Here is a 23,071-nt window from a genome sequence, read left to right on the forward strand (position 1 = left end):
TCATAAGAGATGTTAAATACTAGACGTTTTGTGTTATGCATCCATCAATGCGTGAATGATAGTGTCGCATTCAGAAAGTCCAGAGTCGCAAAATGGGAGTGTATGACATTGGAAACTCTTTATTAGTTGAAGAGAATTGAGGAAATATTGCTGTGCCAACGCTGGATTTCGAACCCTTGCCCTCGGTCATAAGATTGACAAGTTAGTTTTCTTGGTTGTGATATGTACCCAGCTGCAAGGAGCTAAGTGGCCTCATTAGGTGTTTCTAGTTGGTGCAGTAAAATTCTGGTTGTTTAACTGTATTAATATTGAAAGCAGCTGAGAAACAGATTTCTTCACAGTTAATAGTTTAAAAATTATCTTAGTTATGGTTATTTAGCTGTTTTGTTTGAACATGGTAAAATAACAATTAAATGAATTGTTATTTAACCTTTTTTTTCGAGAAATTTCTAACAGCGCAGAATCAGTATTTCGTTACCCAATGCATTGTTAATTTATTCTCAAAACATCCCTTAACTAAAATTTCAAAAACAATTACGCTTAAAAAATATTCTTTTATTTTTTGGAATGCTTTTAAATAAAAAGCACAAATTTTTAACCAATTTTCATTTTAAGTTAAGATTTCACAAAGAAAAGTAAATCTAAGAAAGACTGGAAAAGAAAACTTATAGAATAAAATAACAATACCTAAAGAAAATCGCCTTAAAAAAAGAGAGAGAGAGAGAGTTACTTTTAAAGGATTAAATTTATGCCCTTGAGTGTATTTTTTAAGATCCCAAGGTGATGTCAGATAGAAGTATATTTTCAGATATTTTGTAAGGGGTAATTGATTTGAAGAAATTATTTCCTGAAGTTTTCGCTTTGTTAGAAATGATTCTGAGATTGAACCGCAATTGGGGATAAAAAGAGGGAGAAAAGTTTGTCCTTTTGGAGATAGTTAATTGCCAAACAGAGAAGACAAAGTAGATGTATTTTTAAACTCACTTTAGTATTTTTGACAAATAGTCGTTTTTAATCGCTAACGCTAAAAATCACAAAAAAATTATTAAAAAAATGTAAAAGTTTGCTGATTTGGAGATAGTTAATTGGCAAATAAGAAAGAAAAAGAGGATATTATTTGAACTCACTTTTGTATTTTTAATAAATAGTATTTTTTCAAAACTACTTTTAAACTCGAAAAATAGCCTCGGCTTGCAGCTTGGTCACCTTTCTAACTGTCTTTGTACAACAAATAAATTTTAATGATAATCAAGACCAAAGTGTAATTCTTAGAGCCCTCCAGCCATCTTAACACTTCCAGTTTTAAACAATACTAGTGGGCTGCGCCCCTGCTCGCTAACGCTCGCCAACCCCCGAAAATTGCTACGCAATGTTATATGGTTTGCTTCGCTCGCTATTAACTTAGGTACATTGCAAATGCACAAAATTCTAAGAATTCAAAACAATCATTCAAATCCATATAACAACTTTTTTTTCTAAAAAAAATTACATCTTTTTAGTTAGTACTGAGTCCTTAAAATATATTTGAATTCAAATAAATGACATGTAATTCGTTAAATCTATTAGAAATGTGCTATAGTATAAAATCTTAAGATAAAATTTCTAAAACTGATATCTCTTTAAAAAGATTAAAATTTCGGCTATAATTAAGTCTATTAAAAATTTAAATAAGTGAATTGCAATGGAAAAACCTGCATAAACAAATAAATTCTAGTAAAACAAATAAATTCGTGATATAAATCAAAAATTGTCAAATAAATTCGTAATACATAAATTCGTGAAAAAAAAAACGCTTTCGACAAAAAACCAAAATAGAGATCTATCGACAAAGACTTCTGCCTAGCTTATGCTCTCCCTGGTTATTTCAGTTTCTGTTTTTAAAAGCGCTATATGTTGAGCCATCTTAGCTAGATTTGGCATGTGACATTTTTAGCGGTAATTATTGGTCTATTTTCTAGCGTTGCCATTCGGGGAGTTGTAATGAGGCTTTTTTTTCATCGCCGTGTAAGAGAAATATATACAGTGGTGGCCAAAAGTGTGGACACTTTTTGAAAGTTTTATGTTTTTCAACTTTGTGTGCTTGTAGAATATGTTAATTTTCACTTAAATACAAAAGTTTATATATCAAATTGAAGGTAATTTAATGTAAAATTTAATAATGAATGCAATATTACAATATCTGTATTACAAAAAAGTTATGCAACTAATAGTAAGATCTATCTTAGATTTGCATTTTTTTAAAGTGATACTTACACAATCATTACTTAGTAGGATAACCCTTATTTTTTAAGACAGCTTCCCAGCTTCTTTTCATTGAGTGAACGACTGTTTGAAGTTCATCTTTCGTAATCACATGGTGCCAAGAATCAATTATAGCTTCAATAAGTTGTCTTTTATTGGATGGACATTTTTTTCGTGCAAGAATTTTCAAACGTCGCCACAAATTTTCAATTGGATTGAGATCAGGACTGTTTCTTGGCCATGGTAATATATCTATACCTTTATTTTGAAACCATGCTTTGCATACTTTTGCTGTGTGGCATGGAGCTGAATCCTGCTGAAAAATAAATGGTTCGTTGTTGGGGAAGAGATCCCGGATGGAAGGTATCAATTTTGGTTTCAGGACAGTTTCGATGTATTTTTTGGCATTCAGGATGCCAAGAATCACTTGAATTCGGCCCACACCATCTGCAAACATACATGCCCAAATCATAACATTTGTTTGGTTTTTTGTAGTTGCTTCAATGCAATCAGGATGAAGTGCTTCACCTACTCTACGACTCACGTATTTTCTATCATCACTACCAAAGAGCGATATTTTACTCTCATCGCTCCAGATTACTTGCTTCCATTGATTTTCTGACCATTTAATGTGTTCTTTTGCCCACTTAACTCGTTTTTCGCTTTGCTTTTGATTTAAATATGGTTTTTACCTTGGAATTCTAGCTTGTAGTCCAAATCCAGATAACCCTCTTCTTATTGTTCTTGAACTTACTGCAATACCCGCTGCATTCATTTCACGTCTAATGGCATCTGATGAAGTTTTTCTATCTTGAAGGCATAGCCGTTTAATTTTTCTATCGGCGGTAGCACTTGTGCATTTTTTTACGGCCTGATTTGGCTTCATTTTGCACTGATTTCGTTTTTTCATAACGTAAACAGAACTTTCGTACACCAGAACAAGTCACTGAACCACTAACTTGTCTTGCAATTTCAGCATAAGAGAGGCCATTTTCTCTCAATATGACAATTCGGCTTCTTTTTGTAGATGTCCAATTAGTTCTTCTTGCTGATGACATTGCTTAAAATTAGTTTAATTAAAAGAAAGGACTTTAAAATTAAAAAACAGCAATACTCTATTTAATTGTACTAGTATGTATCATTCCGCAAAATATTTCCACAACAATAACTCTTTTGCCATCCAAATAACCTAAACTATAGTTACAGACATTTGATTGGTCCTAAGAACTGTGCTTGTGATTGGCTAGTACGCTTTTATTACAAAACACGTCTTTATTCAAAACGTTTAATGTTTGTTTGTTCTACTAAAATAGGCATAACTTTTTTTGTAATACAGATATTTTAATTCTGTTTTTGTTATTAAATTTCACATTAAATTACCTTCAATTTGATATATAAACTTTTGTATTTAAGTGAAAATTAATATATTCTACAAGCACACAAAGTTGAAAAACATGAAACTTTCGCAAAGTGTCCACACTTTTGGCCACCACTGTATATAGATAATAATGAAATTTTTTTCTCTTTCAACAGTTGAATGGATAGAAATATTTCTGATTTTAATTTTAACTATTAAGAGATGTCCGCTACATTTTTCAATGTCATTTATTAGTTTTAGCAATAATTTAGAATCCATCCGTCAGGTATTAAATCACACAAACCACCTTAAATATGAGTTCAGGAAATTTCAGCCTATTGGGCATAATAAGATTATTTCCTTCTCTGTCGAGTGAGGTAAGATTGAAAACTCGTTCCAATGCTTCATTGTAGTTTGCCTACGGTAAGAACTCCCCCCGTCGCAAAGTCTGAGGCCGTCTGCTGCTATGGAAACAAGATTAGCACATTTCAGGGAGGGTAGCTTCTCTTCCTGCAAGGGCTAACACAATAGACTGACGAAAAAGATTCTCTTTCTCTCGCCGAACCGAGCCAAAACCTGTCCAAAACAATGACCCTACACCCTTACTTAAAATGGTTTTACCTGGTTATCATAGTCAGAGCCACGGATCCAGACGAATAGCTAGGGGAGTTCTTACTTTAGACAAACTATACGTGATGTACTATTTTCTCATGAACCTCAGCAGTGCTTAACTTGAGTATCGTGTAAGATATATACATCAGTGATGAAAGTCATGAGATTGCAATTATGCAAATATACAGATCACTATAGTATCTGGTACAAAAAGTACATATGAGTAGTTAATGATTATTATTGATCTAAGAATGCTTCTGATGTTATTATGACCGTAATACGAGAATTAACACTTTTAACATGGGATGGTTGTTAAAGCTAGACTCATGGAGTATTCTATTTTGGAAACTGCACGATAATTCAACATTTCTAGCTCTACAGTATGAAAAGTGTGCCAAGAATACCTAATTTAACTCCTCACTAATAACTCCTCACCATATACAACGTAGTGCGAACCACCTGCACTTAATGAGTGAGACCTCTGATGTGTGCGTAGAATTGTCAGTGATAACAGACTAGTAACATTGCTTGAAGTAACGGCAATACACGGGACGTGAAAAAGACGCGTCAGCTAGGACAGTGCGACGAGATTTGTCTATAATGTGATATAGTCGCAGAAGACTGACTCGATTAACAGCACGACGTCACGTCCAACCCTTCTTCCGAGCTCGTGATCATATTCATTGGACTCTAGACAACTAGAAAACCGCAGCCTGGTCAGATGAGTCTCGATTTCAGCTTGTTAGAGATGATTAAAGCGTTTAAGTGTGCTCTAGTTTCAAGTCATCAACAACGCATTGTGCAAGCTGTCGGTAGCTCCATTATAGTGTGGGCGGATTTTTTATGACATGGACTGGAACCTATAGTCCGTATAGGGTATAAATAACATAAGCCCTTGAAAATATTTCCGCTGGAATTGCTTAACTTGCTGGAAAACATTGTTTTGCAGTTTTTCAAATCAATTGTGTCATATTTTGAGAAGCTTCGTAAGTAATTGTAGCACTTAGTGAGGATAAAGCTATTTTTTTCTGCACGAAACGCACAAAACTAAACATTTCGATCATTTTCTGTTTTTCGTAGCTTGATTTTTCAAAATTATCAGTCTCTTTTAGACACCATGTATAAGTGAAATTGCAATGTTTCGTAGCATGGATTCACAATAGTTTATTCCATAAGAACGCATTCATATTTTAAAATAATTTTCTTCATGTAAAAGTTATGATCAATTTTTGTATTAAAGAGAAAATTATTTTGTAAAAAATTCTAAACGTACTATTCTTTCGACAAAATTGAGTAATTCTGTGAACTGAACAGCAGAAAATTTTTCCTTCCAGACTAAATTTTAACTCCTAATGTTTTAGGTTTAAAATTTGATAAAAAGTGTCAGTAAAATATTCGCTTCCAGTACAGAAGCATATTTATTATTTGGTAAAAAAAGCCCCCCCCCCAAAAAGAAAAAAAATAAAGTGATGACGTATTTTCGAGTTCTTCCTATTTTGGTGAAAATTAAAACTCAAAAGACGTCACCTTACGGCTAAGAATATACGTTTCGAGAAATTGATTTCAGCTCGTTTGGGTCTATATGATAGATTAAACGGCTATTTTTATTAAGAAATGGATTCAAAGATTATATAAAAACTTTAGAGTTAAATAAAATTAAACATCTAGGAAATATACAATTAAAAAAGGTTTTTTAATTCACTAGTTAAAGTAATAAGCTTACTTTATTTTTTAAAAATATTCATTTTTAAAAATATAAAAACAAGTTAGTTTCATAAAAGTAACTTTCATACAATGTAATTATAAACCATGTTTTTTATAATTTCCAGACTTTGTAAGAAAGGAAATAAAATTTAGCCTAAATGAAATTTCATCTAGATAAATTTGGAAATTGCGTAGTGTAATAAAATACACATAGGCGAATAACTAAAATTTTTTGTGTGAATAAAATGAAATGACTTTTATGGCCCATGTAATCTTAGGTAACCATAATAATTCTTGTCTATTTGTTCCTTTCCTGTAAACAGTAATAATAATAATAAAAAAATAATACAATTCTATTCTGTTAAAATATTATCTAATAGAGAAAAATTTAACTTAACTGAAAATAATTACGAACATTAGCATCATTAAACTAAATATTAATAAAGCATGCTAAAACCCTAGTAAATATTCCATTACTAAATCTTAAAGCTAATTAATGTGAGACTGTTATGATGCTTAATACATTGTAGAAAGCTTAACTTTTTTCGTGTCTTTAAATATATTTAACAGTTCTACAAAATTAAATTTATGAATAAAGCCATTCATCAAACACATTCCAAAATGCTGCATTCCATTTTATGGACCATGGATAACAATTTGCGAAGCATTTCTTTACATGTAGAATTCCTTCATAATTAGGCCTAATTACACAGAACGTGGCAACAAGACTTAACAAATAGCGCCTCTTAGCGGCGACATGTTTAATCAACTGTTCCCAGTAGAAAAATGCCTCACGACAAGCCATTCATGCTATCTTCATTTTCCTTAACAGAAGATCCGAATGATTAATAAACGTTGACTTAACCTTTACTAATGGCTGTATTCTTGCAATAGAATTTAGAATTACTTTTTTTCATGTTCTCAACGAAAAATATCTTTATTTACTCCTTGAATATGAAAAATGGTTCCGCGGGGAGATATTTTTTAAATTAATATGTTTCGCTTTTTTTTGTAAAGCACCCGCAGGTGTTGATTTTTATTAATTGTTTGTTCGTTGCTAAACAAATTAACATTTTCGCTAGAGTAAGTTTGTTAAAATATGCCTCAGATGAAAGATAGTTGGTAAATGATTAAAGGTCTTTAAATCGTTACTTCCTTAAGATATATTTTTCTTTTGGCAAATACTTAACCACTCAAATTCTGTAAGACTCTCTTTGAGTTTGATTAATTTTTTAAGTAAATTTTAAACTGATCAGAGTGTTGGAAGGTTACTAAGTTATTTTAGTTTGTTGGTTATATTTAGTAAGAAGCTTTGTTAAAAACATTAAACATTCGATTTGAAGATTATTAATTTTATTTTTTAATTCTTTACTAAGAAAACTGGTGAGTAATTTTTAAGTAATTATAAGCTTGGATTCGAAAATTGCTAGATACCTAACGCCGAACTCAGTTTGAAAATTTAATAGGAGATCAAAAATGTTGATTCATGTTTTCGATAATCTTGGTAAACTTGCTTAATTTTTCAATTGACAGCAAACAAGAATTCAACATTGCTTGCAATTTGTGTTCAACTAACATTCCTTTTCTTCTTTTGTCCATGTTTTGCTTCTTTGTGTTGCGTTTTTTTAGGACATACTGTATTATAAGACTGCACACTTGTCATCGCTACTCTTTACCCAACATAAAAGGTCACGTTGACACAAAACTCACTCTACTTATAGTTTTGACAGTAATATGTTTTTGCATCACTCTGCATAACTTACGTGAAATATTTCCATTGTTACACAGCTAAACAGTTAGAGCTTAATTACGATTCAGTACATATATTAAAAAGGGCAATAATCAGATTTTAATACCACACCAGCATTTCATAAACAAGCCAAGTTCAACAATTTAAAAAAAATTCATGGCAGATTAAGTTCTTCATTGCAGCATTTTTAGCTAAAAAACATTTTAGATGAACCATATGTTATGGCAATGTTGTTAGTTATAAATCTTTCTCTGGATTAATCTATTAGTCGTCAAAGCTACTATTTCGGGAACAGGTTTTATTTCGAGAAGTTCACTGGTAACTCAAATGTTTAAATCTCAGTATTTATTTTGAAGGAAAAAAAATTCACGTCTATCACAATACATTAATAACTTTAAAAAAATATTTATTTTCATCTTAAATCATGGGAATTTCATAAAAACTATAGTGGTAGCTACATTAAAAAAATTTCAATTGGATTAAGTACAGAAGAATTATACTGTTTTCATAAGGGCACTTTTCACATCAATAAAATAAGGTGTCTTGGCAGGGAATGATTAGGCAAAAAAAAAACAATAAAATAATAATATGAGTAGTAGAAAAAAAAATTACTAAGTATACTACCAGAAAAATTGGTTCCATGTTTAACAATAATAAGGTGCAAATTTGAGCAAACTTAATAGGGTAATAAAATGAGGTATGTCTTCTTTCAAATTGAACGAGAGTATCGCTAAAACAAGTTTAAGACGTACAAAAATGTATTTTAACTTAGAACCTTGTAAAGATTGAGGCATAGATTGTGATATTATTATAATAAGGTATCATAATAAGGTTAAGTAAAAAAGTTACATTGAAATTTTTTTTCGTTGAATTTGAAGCCTAATATCATTTAATTATATCTCAGAAATTCAAAGATATAGTTCAAATCAGCACCATATTAATGTTGCTTAGCACCATGTAAATCCCGGCGGCTGAGCGGAAGCGCTTCGCACTGTCGTGCCACAGGTCCCTGGTTGTTCGATTCTCGGGCCGGGCAAGGTTGACTCAGCCTTTCATCCCTTCAGTGGGTCGATAAAGGAGTACCAAGCATGCTTGGAAACTAAACACTGGGGGTTTCGCGTTCGGCTGACCACCTAACCGGAACATCTCCTCCTGCACCCCAGAGCCCAAAGGTCAAGAAAACTGAGATGGGCACAGTAGGCCTTGGCCCTCTATGGGCTGTCACGCCGCTGAGTTTAGTTTAGTTTAGCACCATGTAAAATTTAAACTATGTTATTGTTTATACGTTCTAAAATGTCTACACACGCATTTTTATTATTTTTTTCTAAAAACGAAATGTATTAAGGTAATGATTTAAAGTTTTTTTTTTCAAATATTTAAACAATATTAGTCTTTTAATCATTACATAAAATTCATTAAAAGCAATTTTTATTTTTAGAAATTTCTCTTAACTTAAGGTACGGTTAAAAGATATATTAAAAAGAAAATATATGTAGAAAAAGTTAAATGATCCCGAAATATTTAATTAGCCTTAATTGGATTAGAAAAATAATTTAAATAAAACATTTAGGAAAAAAATGTTTCCCAAGCCAAATTAAGCTAAAGCCAGAAAAAAAGAGCTTAAAAAATTTCATATGTATACATTTACGACACATAATTAAAAAAAAAGAGTGCTCGTCTTTTATTGTTATTTTTTGTTTCATTAAATTTTTTAACTGAAACATATTAGAGAAAAAAAATATTTACAAAGATTTAATAAATGGTTTATTTATATAAAGATTGCGAATCTAAAATCTTGAACAAACTTCTTTTTATCCGCATATTTTTTTTAAACAATTTAGTTAATCTTAAAATGCAGATAAATATCTTTTTGAATATTTTATGAGCAGTTTTCTTTGCGTTTTAAAAATGAAAGCAAGTTTATCATGTTATGTATTGATTTTTAATACTAATTATATCTTTGTGGTTTATATATTGCATGGTTGATTCTTTTGAGTATTAAACATACATTTCAAAAGAAAATTTATGTTGATTTTCTTATGTCAAAATTATATTTAGTTTTCATTATTTATATGCCCACACATATATTTTAGTTACAATGTATTAGAATGCTTACATACATATTTATTTTTTTGTACTATTAATTACAATTTGTTTAGAAACTTTTACCAAATTGCAATATTTCAGTGGTAAAGTAAGTGCTTCAATTTTTTGGATAATTTAGACAGCATTTAATTATCTTTAACTTTATCTTTATCTTAATTATCTTAAATTTACTATTTCGCATTAGGTCGCAAATCCTCCTTCCTTTAAGTAGTTATCTTCAAATTTTAAATAGCTTTTAATTTTTAAAATACATTTAAAGAGTAGTATATTTCTAAAATAATTTTCATAATAATTATTAATGAGAATGACAAAAAAATCAACAACAATTTGAATTTCAATGTGTAAGGTAATATAAATTCTTAAGTTAAATCCAACACCTAGTGCCAAGTAAACTATATTGATGACATGATATATACCTAATATATATTAAATGTTACTCGTTACGACATTGACATTCGTTACAATATTGACATTCGTTGCAACATTGGTATTCGAAATAGCGTAATAACGAATCATGTTTACACGCCTTCTATGTGAAATGAGATAAAATAATTATTAACATTTTTAAGAAATTATAAGAAAACAGAATTCTGTAATGCAGTTTTTTTTCTTGATAACTCAATTAATTTACTAACTTAATATCCTAAATTAAGATATATATTATATCAATATGAAGTATCCAAACATATTAATCAAAAAATTCAGGAATTATATAAAGTTCGAATTAGCTTTAATAGTTCTGCAATGAATACCATCACTTTGTATCGTGGTGGCTAGTATTTTTTTCGCACTTTTCCTCTGAAATTAGTAATTGTAATGCAGTCTTTTTCAGATAACTTGATTAATTTAATAACTTAACACCGTAAATTAAGTTATAAATTATATCAGTATGAAGTATGCAAACGAATTGGTAAAAAAATTCCTTTTCATATAGAATTAGAATAGTTTTAATAGTTATGCTATGAGTACTATTACTTTGTTCGGTGATAACTAATTGTTTTTACGCAATTTCCTTAAGCTAAATAAATCCTTAACCTTTTAATGAAATCATATAAAAAAACGGAGCGTTGGGATGCAGTCTTTTCAAGAAAATAAGATAAATTTTAAAGCTTAGTATCGTAAACTAAGTAATAAATTATATCAATATAAAGTATCTAAATAAATTGTAAAAAAATTGCATGTTATATAGAATAGGAATATTTTTAATAGTTATGCAATGAATACTATCGCTTTGTGTCGCGGTAACTAATTATTTTTAAGGAACTTTTCCCGTAAAATGAGCTAAAAGGATAACTACATTTACTAATTGAGAAAACTCTTTATAAAATTGCATAAAAAACATCGTAAAGCAGTCTTTCCGAGATAACTTGATTAAGTTCTATACATTGCCAGGGGAAATTCGCATTTCCTTAATAGGCCTCAAGATAATTTCTTGAAATATAATTAAAATATGTTTTCATCTTTAGAAACAATTTTAACGGCAATATCTCGTACTTATCACATTCAATGAATTCGACGGTATATAGCGTAGATAAAAACACCCTTAAAAGAACGTTAAAAAGATAATTAAAGCGAATAATTATTCTTTTAATGAAGGTTATGTGTAATTAAATTATCATCTTGGCAGGCACTTTTCAATTAGCAACGTAAAATGAATAGATTTTAATGAAATTGAATAGTTTTTCAAAGTAATGTTTCAAAGAGATAACAAATAAAGCACGCAGTTTTTGAATAAATTAATACATATTTTTTTAAAAAATTTATTGAGTAGAAATACTCTAGGGTTAATACGTTCATCTAACAAAAGAATCTCTCGCTTGCATGACAAGAGAATTTTTTCTGATGCTTTAGATTTTAATTGAAAAACAGAGATGAAATAAAGTATTTTTTCCCTACTATTTATATAACTAATGTTTTTCCTGTAATATCGACGATTCAATTAGCAAATATATTGTACGTACTTCATAATGTGAATATTTTAACTTGCTTATAATGATGTGGTGAAAGTGTTAATGCCGAAGCAAATGGATACAATAAACAGTTTAAACAAAAAAACAAAACCGGACATTTTCCGTCGAATTTTTTTTATTTGAACTTCCGATCCAAAAAAAATTATTTTTCTTTATTGTTGAATATTAATAGACGTTCTATCTTAAATTCGAAAATGCAAAATATTTTAGTCAGCAAGTAGTTTTTTTTGTTTTACCTATTGGTGGTGAAATATGCAATGTCCCGTTCACTTATCTCCAGTTTTCACTGAAATGCATCCAGGTTTTGTCTTAAAAAAATACACTATGATAACATATTTATTAACTCTATTGATTTAAGGTGTTTGAGATAAATATCTGCATAAAATAATTATTCAAATTAGGTAAAAGATATTTTGGAAATTAATTTTCTAACCTTATCGTTAAAACAGCTTTACAATCTATCTTGGGCATCAGAGCGTTAAAATCACATTTATCATCAAACTGATATTTAATACAGATTATATTTTTGCTTATTTAAATTTAGGAAAATTACAGAAAGTACAAAACTATTTTGATTTCAATTCAAGGCGGGAAATCTCACTGAGAAAATTGTGAAGAAAGTAGGCCTGGTTGCGCCATCTCTTAACGATGTTCAGAAATACAAAAATAATCAAGGGATTTATAGAGACGTTTAAATAGCGACAAATTCAATTTCAATAATGCAATTTTTCTCTTCGTCGCATAGCAGGAGTCGCCGACCATACGGGGCACAAAAAAAACAAACGTATGAGATGCAAAGCAAACAGAGAAGGGGTTAAGGTACTTTTTGGCACTTTTTACTAATTTGAAATCCCGGGAGTTGCGACTAAACTAGTGTTCAGTTAATAACATTCTGCATTTATCAAATTCTACGTTTATAAGAAATCGCTAAAACTATTTGCAAACTGCCATGTTAGTCAGAGAGGAATAAAAGACAGTGTTGAATAATTTTTCGATTAGTTTGGCAAACCTAATGTTTTGAAGAATTTGAATAGAAGAGTTTTGATTTTTTCACCACAGATTTCTAACTGCAGTTTTTAATTGCCTGATTATTTTTTTTGTCAAGTTCTACATCTGATAATACTTCCTTTGCATCGTTTTTACCAATTTAAAAAAGTCTTTTATGCTTATAACGTTTTAAATCCTATTTTCTTTTAAATAGTAGTGTCGGTTAATGCTAAACATTGTCAGTCCAGGGAATTTGGGCAAATAAAAAAATATTAACTACAGGTTAGGCCAAGTTAAAACACCAGGAAAGCTTGATACAAGGCAAAGATGGATACGTGGAGCCTTATGTTCTTAAACATGATCAGCCGGCTTAATTTACTAAAAGTATCTAACGCATTAAATTAAAAATTACTTATGATTCTTGATTTTAAAACCTCAGTATGCTTCTCTGCGCAGAAAGGTCATCTTATTAATTTTATGTTTTAAACAAACAATTCAGATTAAACAAAACAACTAATAGTATTTAATTACTTCAGTACGTACCGGCATTATCTGGCCATGATCCATAAAACAGAATGCAAGCGTACTTCCAAATAATAATTAATTTTTTTAAAAACATTTTTTAATATTTATTGTGAACTTAGTGGCTAATTTGTTATACGAGGATAATTTATTTCAAGCAATTTCTTGAAAATGAAAGATTAAGGATCCGGTCTTTATCCTATATTATATGAGAGTATTTTTCAAAAATTGATTTACAAATATTTAAGAACAAAATATCAACAAATTTTATAAAAAGAATTTCAGTTTATTAGTACATTAGTAGATTCAGCAGAGTTTTTGGAATATTTATTTCTCTCCATAAGTCATAAGGGAATTTATTAAATGCTATCAATATTAGATCTTGATAGCATTTGATAAATTTCCTTACAATTTCTTTTTCTTAAAAAAATAAATAAATAAAACATACAGTTAAAGAATAAGAAAAAGGGTACTTTTAAAAGTAGCATAAAGACATAACATTTAAGTCCAGAACTATTACCAAAGAACAGGGTGATTTCAGATACTATTAATTGGGTACTAAATTTTAAACTATTGGGCCATTTTCCAAATCTTTTTGATTTCTGTTTTCAGTGGGCGCTGTGCTTTGATTTTAATAGCATCGCAATCATCCCTATATAAGTCAGATACTTCAGAAACAATGAAATCGATAGTAAAACGTTTTTTTGTTTGGTTACTTTCTGCAATTATGCAGCTCTTTTTATATCCAATTAGAACACTTCACCCCTTTGCTTCTTGGAACAAAAAGATCCTATATTTTTCTTCATAGTAACCTTGTAATCTAAAGTTTTCGAATTCTTTTCAAATTAGTTTTTTTTTATAACTAAACGATCTTATCTTATTGACTTATGGAATATTTAAGAACCTTATAGCCGTCAGACTGAGCATAAGCGGTATTTGTGATTTTTACTTTTTTTAAATATGGATGTGGGTTCAGCATAATCAAATAGATAGGTAGATAGAGATATGGAGATATATAGATTGATAGAGAGAGAGATAGGATGAGAGAGAGAAAGAGAGAGAGAATTAATAATACATTATTAATGAATAGTGATGGCACATGGGATAGATTCACCTTCCAATGAAGTAAACCGGGTTCGAAACCCAGCAATGGCCGGTCGATACGAATTGCGCTACCGACTACTGTGCTGACGTAAAATATCCTCAGTGGTAGACGGATCGTGGATTAGAGTCGCCTTGTCGTCAGGTTATCCGTAGAAGGTTTTCGTGGTTTTTCCTTTCCACGGAGCGGGAATGCAAGTTAGTTCCATCAAAAAGTCCTCACATTTCTCCCAATACTTGGTCTAGGAGTTCCCCGGTCTTCTGACTTGGGTTCAAAATTACAAGGCTACGGAGTTGAACATTTGTAGCCGAAAACAGATGGCGAAGACGATGACTGTTCAATGACGATGGTTATAATGTAAAATAAAAATGCATAATTAATTAATTATGCATAGGAAAAAAGTATGATCAAAACTAGCAGAATATAGTAAAATTTATCCTGTTTCTGTCTTTATGGGAACACAAAATTCTCGGTTATTTATACTGGAGCGTTTTGGTAATGAAAATTAACAATCAAATGTGTTTTTTTACCGTAGAAATGGTTTTTTAACCATATGTTTGAATAAAGTAAGTGATGTAAAGTTTAGTAACATTTGGTAATTTCATCATGAGGCCTCAGAGAATGGCATAAAAGCCATTTATTCGGTTAAATGTTTTTTCAATTTGCGTATTTATTAGTAAATGTGTGGTAATGTGTCATGGTGATGGCATCTGTTAGAAGAGTAAAAAATAGAGCCACTGAATTCGAATATAAATTGAATGTTGCTGATTTTTTTTCTCCTCTTTCAAGAAATTAAGAGAAAACACAGGATTGAAGATAAATAAATTTAAGTATGAGGCTATATCTTTCCCGTTTTAACGGACTTTCACTGTGGCAAATTGTTGCCCTTAGAAAGATTCAGAACCATAATTTTGAAAACCAGAATGCTGCCATGCGAACGAGAAATATTCACCAATGTATAGTTTAAATACCATACATTTCCATTCGATTAACCATAATTACGTTGTTTATTTAATTATTTTTATTTTTTTACAAGAAATGGCATTACTAAACAGTGTGGTAATTTTACTAGAATGCTTTTCGCCGTGTGTATAGTAAGTCTTTTGAGTTAGTTCTAAATTAAAAGAATTTGATGGAGTACATTTTTTTAACTGTTATTTTAGAATTTTTTCTCCGATGAAAAAGATTGAAAATAAATTTTACAGACAAGATATAAAAAAAGGAAAGGGATATTTTATTATTAATCATCTCATAATCAATAAATCAAACACTTATACCCCCGGAATGTTTGTGTTGACGAACTAATTCCTGTACTGCTCTGGGCCAAAAAGCCGACCAGCTTTAAAAACAGAACATGTTCCAAAGATGTGAATTAGGAGTTATGATTATACAGTGCTAAATATAATTTTTTTCAATTTCTTTTTGTGGAAGCGTCTTTCAAATACAATCAGGTGTTTCAAATTTTGAAGTTGCTCTGTTCTTAACTAATATGATATAAAGTTGAACAATATTACCTGAAATCGACTCGCATAGAAATATGTAGCCCAAATTGCGGTTTTAAAACTTTCATTGCCTCTTGATTTCAATCTTAATTGTGATCATAGAGAGTAAAATGTTTCTACTGAAAATCTACTTGCTTGCTTGGGTAATCCAAAAACTTGAAGAAACAAGAATTAATCAGTAGTTGCTTTTCCGACTCATTTGGATTTCGACACACTACGACAGAAATTTATGTATTATTGTTTAATACTTATTTTTGTGGCTATCTCATCCAACGATGGTGAGTAGCCCTTAACTCTTTGATGCAGATAAGAAACCGGTGTCCCTTAAAAAAAAAATACTTTTCTTACCATTCTAATTACGAGCAAAAATATATATTGTTATTTTTTAATTATTAAAAAAACAGTGTAATCAACAGGGTAAAAACAGTGTATCAGTATTGTATCTGCACGATAATTCGGAATTATATCAGAATTAGTATTTGTATTATATTATTCCAAGAACTAGTTTATTTTTTTTTGCGGAAATGTTACCGAAGTTATGAGATCCATATTCAGAAATATAAGTTGTTGCCACTCACATTAAGTTTGTCAATTCTGTCAGGTTTTCTTTGTTTTATTTTGTATTAACATTATCTTTTGCGTTTGTGAAACTGACAATTATTTTTTATGTTCTATTTATGTTTATAATATTAAGTTAAAGAACTTACGATACGTTGTGCTTAAGAGAACTCTATACGATTTTCATCTTTATGATGTAAGTTTATGCATCCAACAAACAATGTAAATAATATATTGTAAATAGTCCTATTATTCTGAGTGTTGTATTGTGAAGTAAAGTAATTAGAAGCAAAAGAATCTCGAGTCATAACAAAGTGGCGTCCGTGACATAGACATTGTACTCTGCATTCCGATGTGAAATAGAAGACGGCAAAATTACGAACAAGATATTACTTTGTCAAGGATTAAATAGGTACGAATAATTTTGAATTTTGGCTGCTTCTGTTATTTCTTTTTTACGAAGTCTTTTTTTATGTACAGTTTATATGTTTGATTTGAATTAAGTTTAAGAACGAAAAATAATTCGAGATTAAGAATAAGTAGAAACTGAGGGCTTATTAAGTGAATTTAGTTAATAAACTGACTAAATATTATTTACATTAAGAATATGGATGCTCTTAAAGTGAAAAGAAAGTCATTAAGAACAACTTTTAGGACTGCGTCGAATAAGTTGGAGCAATATTTGGCGTCACCGGAAACTGTTGCCAAGGATATTAATCAGTTGCACGCACTAAGGTCACAATTGCAAGATAAATTTTCTCGTTTGAATGAAATTCAAAATGAAATATCCCCAGTACTTTTAGAAAAACCTGAGACCGTTTCTGAATACGAAACTGATTTTGAAGCAGCGGAAAATTACAGAGATTATTATCTTGAACTAGACGCAAAAGTCGCAACTTTTTTAAATAAGGACCCCGGTTCCATCGCCAAAAGTTCTTTAGAGGATAATGCCGTGAAACTAAAACTACCGAAATTTGAATTGAAGACATTCTCAGGTGACCCTAAAGAATATCTCACATTCTGGAGTATATTTTCAAAAATTCATGAATCTGAAGATTTATCTGCGATCGACAAGTTCCAATATTTATAATCTATGGTACCCGAATCCAGGGCCGCAAGATTAGTTTCCAGTTTCCCAATAACAGCAGATAATTATCCGAGAGCCATTAAACAATTAAAATTACGGTTTGGCAGAGAAGATCTTTTAGTACAAATATACGTTCGAGATCTCCTTTCTCTTGTTATGAAAAATGCTACTGCCGGAAAGAATTCTCCTGATTTAGCAACCCTCTACGATATGCTGGAAACAAAATTAAGAGCTTTGGAAAGTTTGGGACGTACGAAAGAGAAATTTGCTGACTTTCTAGAGCCTCTTGTAGAGTCATGCTTACCTGAAAATGTTATGCAAGCCTGGGAACGGAGTAGAATTTCTGAAAATACTGATGACATTACCAGTCAGAGATCCCTCGAAAAACTAATGTGTTTTTTGAGACATGAGGTCGAACCTGAAGAAATGATCAGTTTAGCTCGTGAAGGGTTTGGTAGAGATAAGGGAAGTGGCGAGAAACGAAAAGATTACCACAAATCGATACAAAGAGATGAACCTACTGCTACTACACTGATCGCCAACACCTCAGTAGGAAAAAACAATTGTACTTTCTGTGACCGATCACATCCAAGTCAAGACTGTCAGAAAATAGCAGAAATGAGTTATGAGGACAGAAAATCACGAGTTATACAAAAGAGATGCTGTCTTGTTTGCCTCAAATCTGGTCACATGGCAAAAAGATGTCACAGTAATGTAAGATGCTTAGTTTTTAAACGGAGGCATTACACAATACTTTGCCCGGATCTACGTAAAGGAATTAATTCTTCATCTAAGGACAAAATAGCAGGTGATGAACAGAAATCAACAGAAATATTGTTTACGAATCGTTCTTCTGAACGTGAAATATATCTCAAAACAATTACGATCAGACTACGAAACAGAGACAAGGAAGTCTGTGTTCGTGCACTAATGGATAATGGATCCCAGCGTTCCTATATTGAAAATAGTTTGGCTGAAGAATTGAAACTTTCTCCCTCTGGAAGCGAAGTGTTTTCTCAAGGACTGTTTGGTGGAGGAACTTCTCCTGCTTCAGAGCATAAGAGATGTATGGTAACTGTTGAAAGTTTAAATCGCAAATATACGAGTTCAATATCTCTTCTTGACCAAGCAAAAATTTGCTCAGAGCTACCAAGGATACAGGATAGAAGTTTACTTGCTGACCTAGCTTCTCGAGGAATAGAAATAACAGATGTTGGAAAAGATACGCCCCCTATAAGAGTTCTTCTAGGAGCTGATGTACTTGTAAGAATTCTGACTGGAAAAATAGAAGTGTTAAGATCGGGAGTTTCAGCCATAGAAACCTTACTAGGTTGGACAATTTTAGGTCTAGGAAGAAAAAAGAAAATGGTTAACTTAGTTGCATTAAGTTTGCAAAATATGGAGTTGCAAAAAATATGGGATTTGGACGTTTTAGGCATTGAAAATCCCGTTGAAGGAAAAAATAAGATCCAACTAGAGGAAGAAACGTTGATCCATTTCAGAGAAACATTAAGAGTCAGTGAAGATCAGAGATATGAAGTATCTTTGCCATGGTTGGCTGGACATCCTGCCCTTTATGATAAATACGACATAGCAGAATCCAGACTTCGCACAGCAACTAAGCGTTTGTTAAACGAAAATTATTTTGATGCTTACGACGCTATATTTCAACAATGGGAATCAGAAGGTATTATAGAAACTGTACTAAAAGAGCAGATTACGAAACCAGGTCATTATCTCCCCCATAGACCAGTCATCAAGCCATCCAGCAATACTACGAAGGTTCGACCAGTTTTCGACGCATCTTTCAAGAAACCTGGATTTGCTTCCTTAAATGAATACTTAAGTGTGGGACCGAATCTTATACATAGGATACTGCCATTACTATTGAGATTCCGTTCAGGGGCATTAGGAGTTGTTGCCGACAAAAAACAAGCATTTCTGCAGATACGTTTAAGAGTCGAAGACAGAGATGTACTAAGGTTCTTGTGGTGGGAAGACGCTGAATGCACAACATTTAAGACTTATCGACACTGCAGAGTGGTGTTCGGTGTCTCTTCCAGTCCATTTCTTCTAAATGCTACAATAAATTATCATCTAGGATTGCAGAAATTCCAAACAGAGAGTCTTAATAATACGATTGATAATTTAAGAGAAGGATTTTACGTGGACAACCTAGTCACAAGTGTTAATAACGTCGATGAACTGGAACATTTAAAATCTCAAGCTATCCAAATAATGGAAGAAGGTGGGTTTGAATTACGATGCTGGGCTTCCAATAACTCTGGGGAAGGACAAGAAACGGAAATGGTTCTTGGCATGAAATGGAATTCAGTTAGTGATGAACTTTCATGTAAGATGCCGTTAAATTTAGTTACGGTCAATGAAAAGGCAGTTACGAAACGTTTACTTTTTTCTATCATCAACAGTATTTACGATCCAATTGGCTTTACTGCTCCAGCGCTATTGTTGCCCAAATTCCTTTTGCAGGAAGCATGGAGAGAGAAACTAAGTTGGGAGGATGCATTACCTGCACAACTTGAGCAGAAGTACAGACGGTGGGAGAAAACCGCTGCTCTCATACCTGAATGTACCATTCCTCGAAGAATGTTTGCCTGTAAATTACGATGATGTCAACTGCATATTTTCACAGATGCATCTTCTTTTGCATATGCTACTTGTGCTTTCTTGCGATGTGAATACCGACGTCAAGTGACAGTCAAATTAATAGCTGGTAATCCAATGAAAAAACCAACAATCCCAAGACTTGAATTGCTGGAGCCGCCCTCGGAGCTCGTTTAGCCGCAACTCTACGTTCTGTTCTGCCCATTTCCTCTAGAACCCTTTTTTGGACGGATTCAATGATAGTTTTGAGCGGGATTACGAGAAAGGAGCCATGGAATACATTCGTTGGAAATCGAGTGAAAGAAATCAGAGAATTGACCAATATAGATTACTGGAAACATGTAGCTGGAGAAGTCAATCATGCCGACTTCGCTACTCGCTTTTGTGACTGGGCAGATCTATTGCAAAGTCAGTGGTGGGAGGGTCCCAGCTGGTTATACGAGGAAGCAGAATCTTGGCCAATGTCTGAGATATCCGTTCCGGATGAAGCTTTTCTGGAGAGACGCAAGACAGTGATAACAAATTTAGCAGCTGAAAACGAAAAGAAATTTGGACAGAGATTTTTATACTTTTCGAGTTACACAAGGATTCTTAGAATGACTGCTTATGTTCTGAGATTTTGTAACAACATTAAGAAAAACTCTTGTAAGTTGACCGGTGCGATTTCATGTGAAGAGATTGAATGGGCAGAAAACACTCTTATAAAAATCATACAGTATGAATGACCTTCTGACATACGTGAGAAGTACAAGGATGCAATACAATTCTTCGTAGAAAATGAAATTTTGAAAGTTCAAACAAGACTTACCCTCAGCCAAGATCCGGAGGACTTCACATATCCTATAGTTTTACCAGACCATCCTCTTCTAGAAAGACTGATTTTGCATACTCATAGATCTTTGCAAGCTGGTGTATTAACGACACTAGCACAGTGAGAGAAAGATTCTGGATTCCCAAAGGACGGAGAGTTGTAAGAGCAGTTTTGCGACAATGTGTACCATGCGAAAAACTGCCTTCTAGAAATGTTAATACTGAGCCAGCTCCTTTACCTCCTGACAGAGTAAACCGAGTTTCAGCATTTCAGATAACTGGCGCAGATCTAGCTGGTACTCTTTTCTTACGTGGTGGAAACAAGGCGTGGATAGTGCTTTTCGCGTGTGCAGTATATCGAGCAGTCTACCTGGAGCTAGTTTCATCTCTCTCCACAGAATCATTTATGCAAGCCTTTCGAAGATTTTGGGCAAGGAGAGGAAGATGTTCTACTCTTTATACAGACAATAGTATGAATTTCGTAGGTACAGCAAATGCGTTAAAATATTTGGATTGGGATTTCATACAAACAGAATGTTCTCTACAGAAAGTTAAGTGGTTGTTTAGCCCACCATCAGCTCCATGGTATGGTGGTTTTTGGGAACGAATGGTTCGCTGCGTTAAGGAATTCCTTCGAAAATGTTTGAGCAGAGCTTGTGTCACCTACGAAGAAATGTTGACTTTGCTTTACGACTGTGAGGCGGCTATAAATGCGAGACCATTAACATATTTGTCAGACGACCCCAACGAATTGAAACCCCTTACACCTGCTCACTTCATTCAAGACTCAAAAGAACGTGAAACTTTTGACCTAGATTTAATCGACTCTCAGCATTCATTGAAACGAGTGCGTTACCTTCACACCTTACGACTAAATTTACGAAAGCGTTTCTATAGGGCAGTGTTTCCCAAACTTACGACTTTTGCGTACCCTTTCTAAATTTTTCGTAACGCTATGTACCACTATTAGAAAAATTAATGTATTTTTAAAAAAAAATTTTACTTTTCATTTTTGTTACAAAATTTTCGGTAAAAAATTCTCAAATTATTGTAAAAAATACTGTGTTAGAGTGATAAAAACTATATTTTAAAGAATAATCTAAATAAGTAGAATTTATTACAAACCTTTACTATAAAAAAATTGCACAAAAGTTAAAAATCAAAATCTGTTGACACCTCTAATTATTAACTGTTAACTCTGCAAAAATAGCCAAAAGAAAAATACGTAATCGCAAATTTTCATGGTTGCTTTTGATTTTAAATAAAAAAAATTTAAATTTTCGTTTGTTGCAAGATAATTCGCATAAGAACGCGTACCCCCACTAAACTGTTCCCGTACCCCTGGGGGTACGCGTACCACACTTTGGGAAACACTGCTATAGGGAATATCTTGGAGAATTGGTAAGAAGTCATAAGACAGCTTCAAAGAGAAAGGCTATTACTCCGGGAGAAATTGTTCTAGTTGAGTCACAAAATCCAAACCGAATGAATTGGCCTTTGGCTCGAGTAATTGAACTGTTTCCTGGCAAGGATAATGTTCAACGGGTGGCTAAATTAAGGGTATCCAGTGGTGAAATCATGAGACCCATTCAACGAATTTATCTTTTGGAACTTAGTTCCATTGACAATATCAATGAAGATTACCAGGAAACCAGAACAAAGCCTGATCATGAGTCTAGTATTGCACATATTCTGGAAGAATTGGAAACTCCAGAACCTAAACTTGGTAATGCCAATATTCAAGAGGAAGCAAGAACAACTCAATATGGACGTCGAATCGTACCAGTGTAACGAATGAACTTGTGAACTATTCATAACTTTTAATTTCTTGCAGTGTTACAGCATTATGTTTTTTGTATTGTTTCAGAGCAAAAGTGCCAGCAATACAAAGGTGGGAGTATGTTGCCACTCACATTAAGTTTGTCAATTCCGTCATGTTTTCTTTGTTTTATTTTGTATTAACATTATCTTTTGCGTTTGAGAAACTGACAATTATTTTTTATGTTCTATTTATGTTTATAATATTAAGTTAAAGAACTTACGATACGTTGTGTTTAAGAGAACTCTATACGATTTTCATCTTTATGATGTAAGTTTATGCATCCAACAAACAATGTAAATAATATATTGTAAATAGT

At 32.1% G+C, this 23,071-nt stretch overlaps 2 protein-coding genes across 2 annotated transcripts; both read left to right on the forward strand.

Annotated features, from left to right (window-relative positions):
• Window positions 1–17,504: 17,504 nt before the first annotated feature.
• Window positions 17,505–20,129, forward strand: LOC147806117 (uncharacterized). Its single transcript, XM_087149543.1, has one exon. The coding sequence runs from the start codon at window positions 17,505–17,507 to the stop codon at window positions 20,127–20,129; it is 2,625 nt and encodes an 874-aa protein (XP_087005669.1).
• Window positions 20,130–20,359: 230 nt separating this feature from the next.
• Window positions 20,360–22,724, forward strand: LOC122272061 (uncharacterized). Its single transcript, XM_043055078.2, has 4 exons — window positions 20,360–20,838; window positions 20,938–21,054; window positions 21,144–21,780; window positions 22,464–22,724. The coding sequence occupies exons 1-4, from the start codon at window positions 20,360–20,362 to the stop codon at window positions 22,722–22,724; spliced, it is 1,494 nt and encodes a 497-aa protein (XP_042911012.2).
• Window positions 22,725–23,071: the final 347 nt, after the last annotated feature.

The sequence above is a fragment of the Parasteatoda tepidariorum genome, chromosome 8 (assembly GCF_982258835.1).
Source record: "Parasteatoda tepidariorum strain Cologne lab strain chromosome 8, Ptep-v5.0, whole genome shotgun sequence".
Lineage (NCBI taxonomy): Eukaryota > Metazoa > Arthropoda > Arachnida > Araneae > Theridiidae > Parasteatoda > Parasteatoda tepidariorum.

Bases quoted from the DNA above. Each gene is read 5' to 3' on its own strand.
- LOC147806117 (XM_087149543.1), top strand. From the start codon at position 17,505: ATGGTACCCGAATCCAGGGCCGCAAGATTAGTTTCCAGTTTCCCAATA.
- LOC122272061 (XM_043055078.2), top strand. From the start codon at position 20,360: ATGATAGTTTTGAGCGGGATTACGAGAAAGGAGCCATGGAATACATTC. The intron at 20,839-20,937 runs GTATGAATGACC...ACTTACCCTCAG, and splicing joins ACTCTTATAAAAATCATACA to CCAAGATCCGGAGGACTTCA. The intron at 21,055-21,143 runs GTGAGAGAAAGA...ACTGCCTTCTAG, and splicing joins GTATTAACGACACTAGCACA to AAATGTTAATACTGAGCCAG.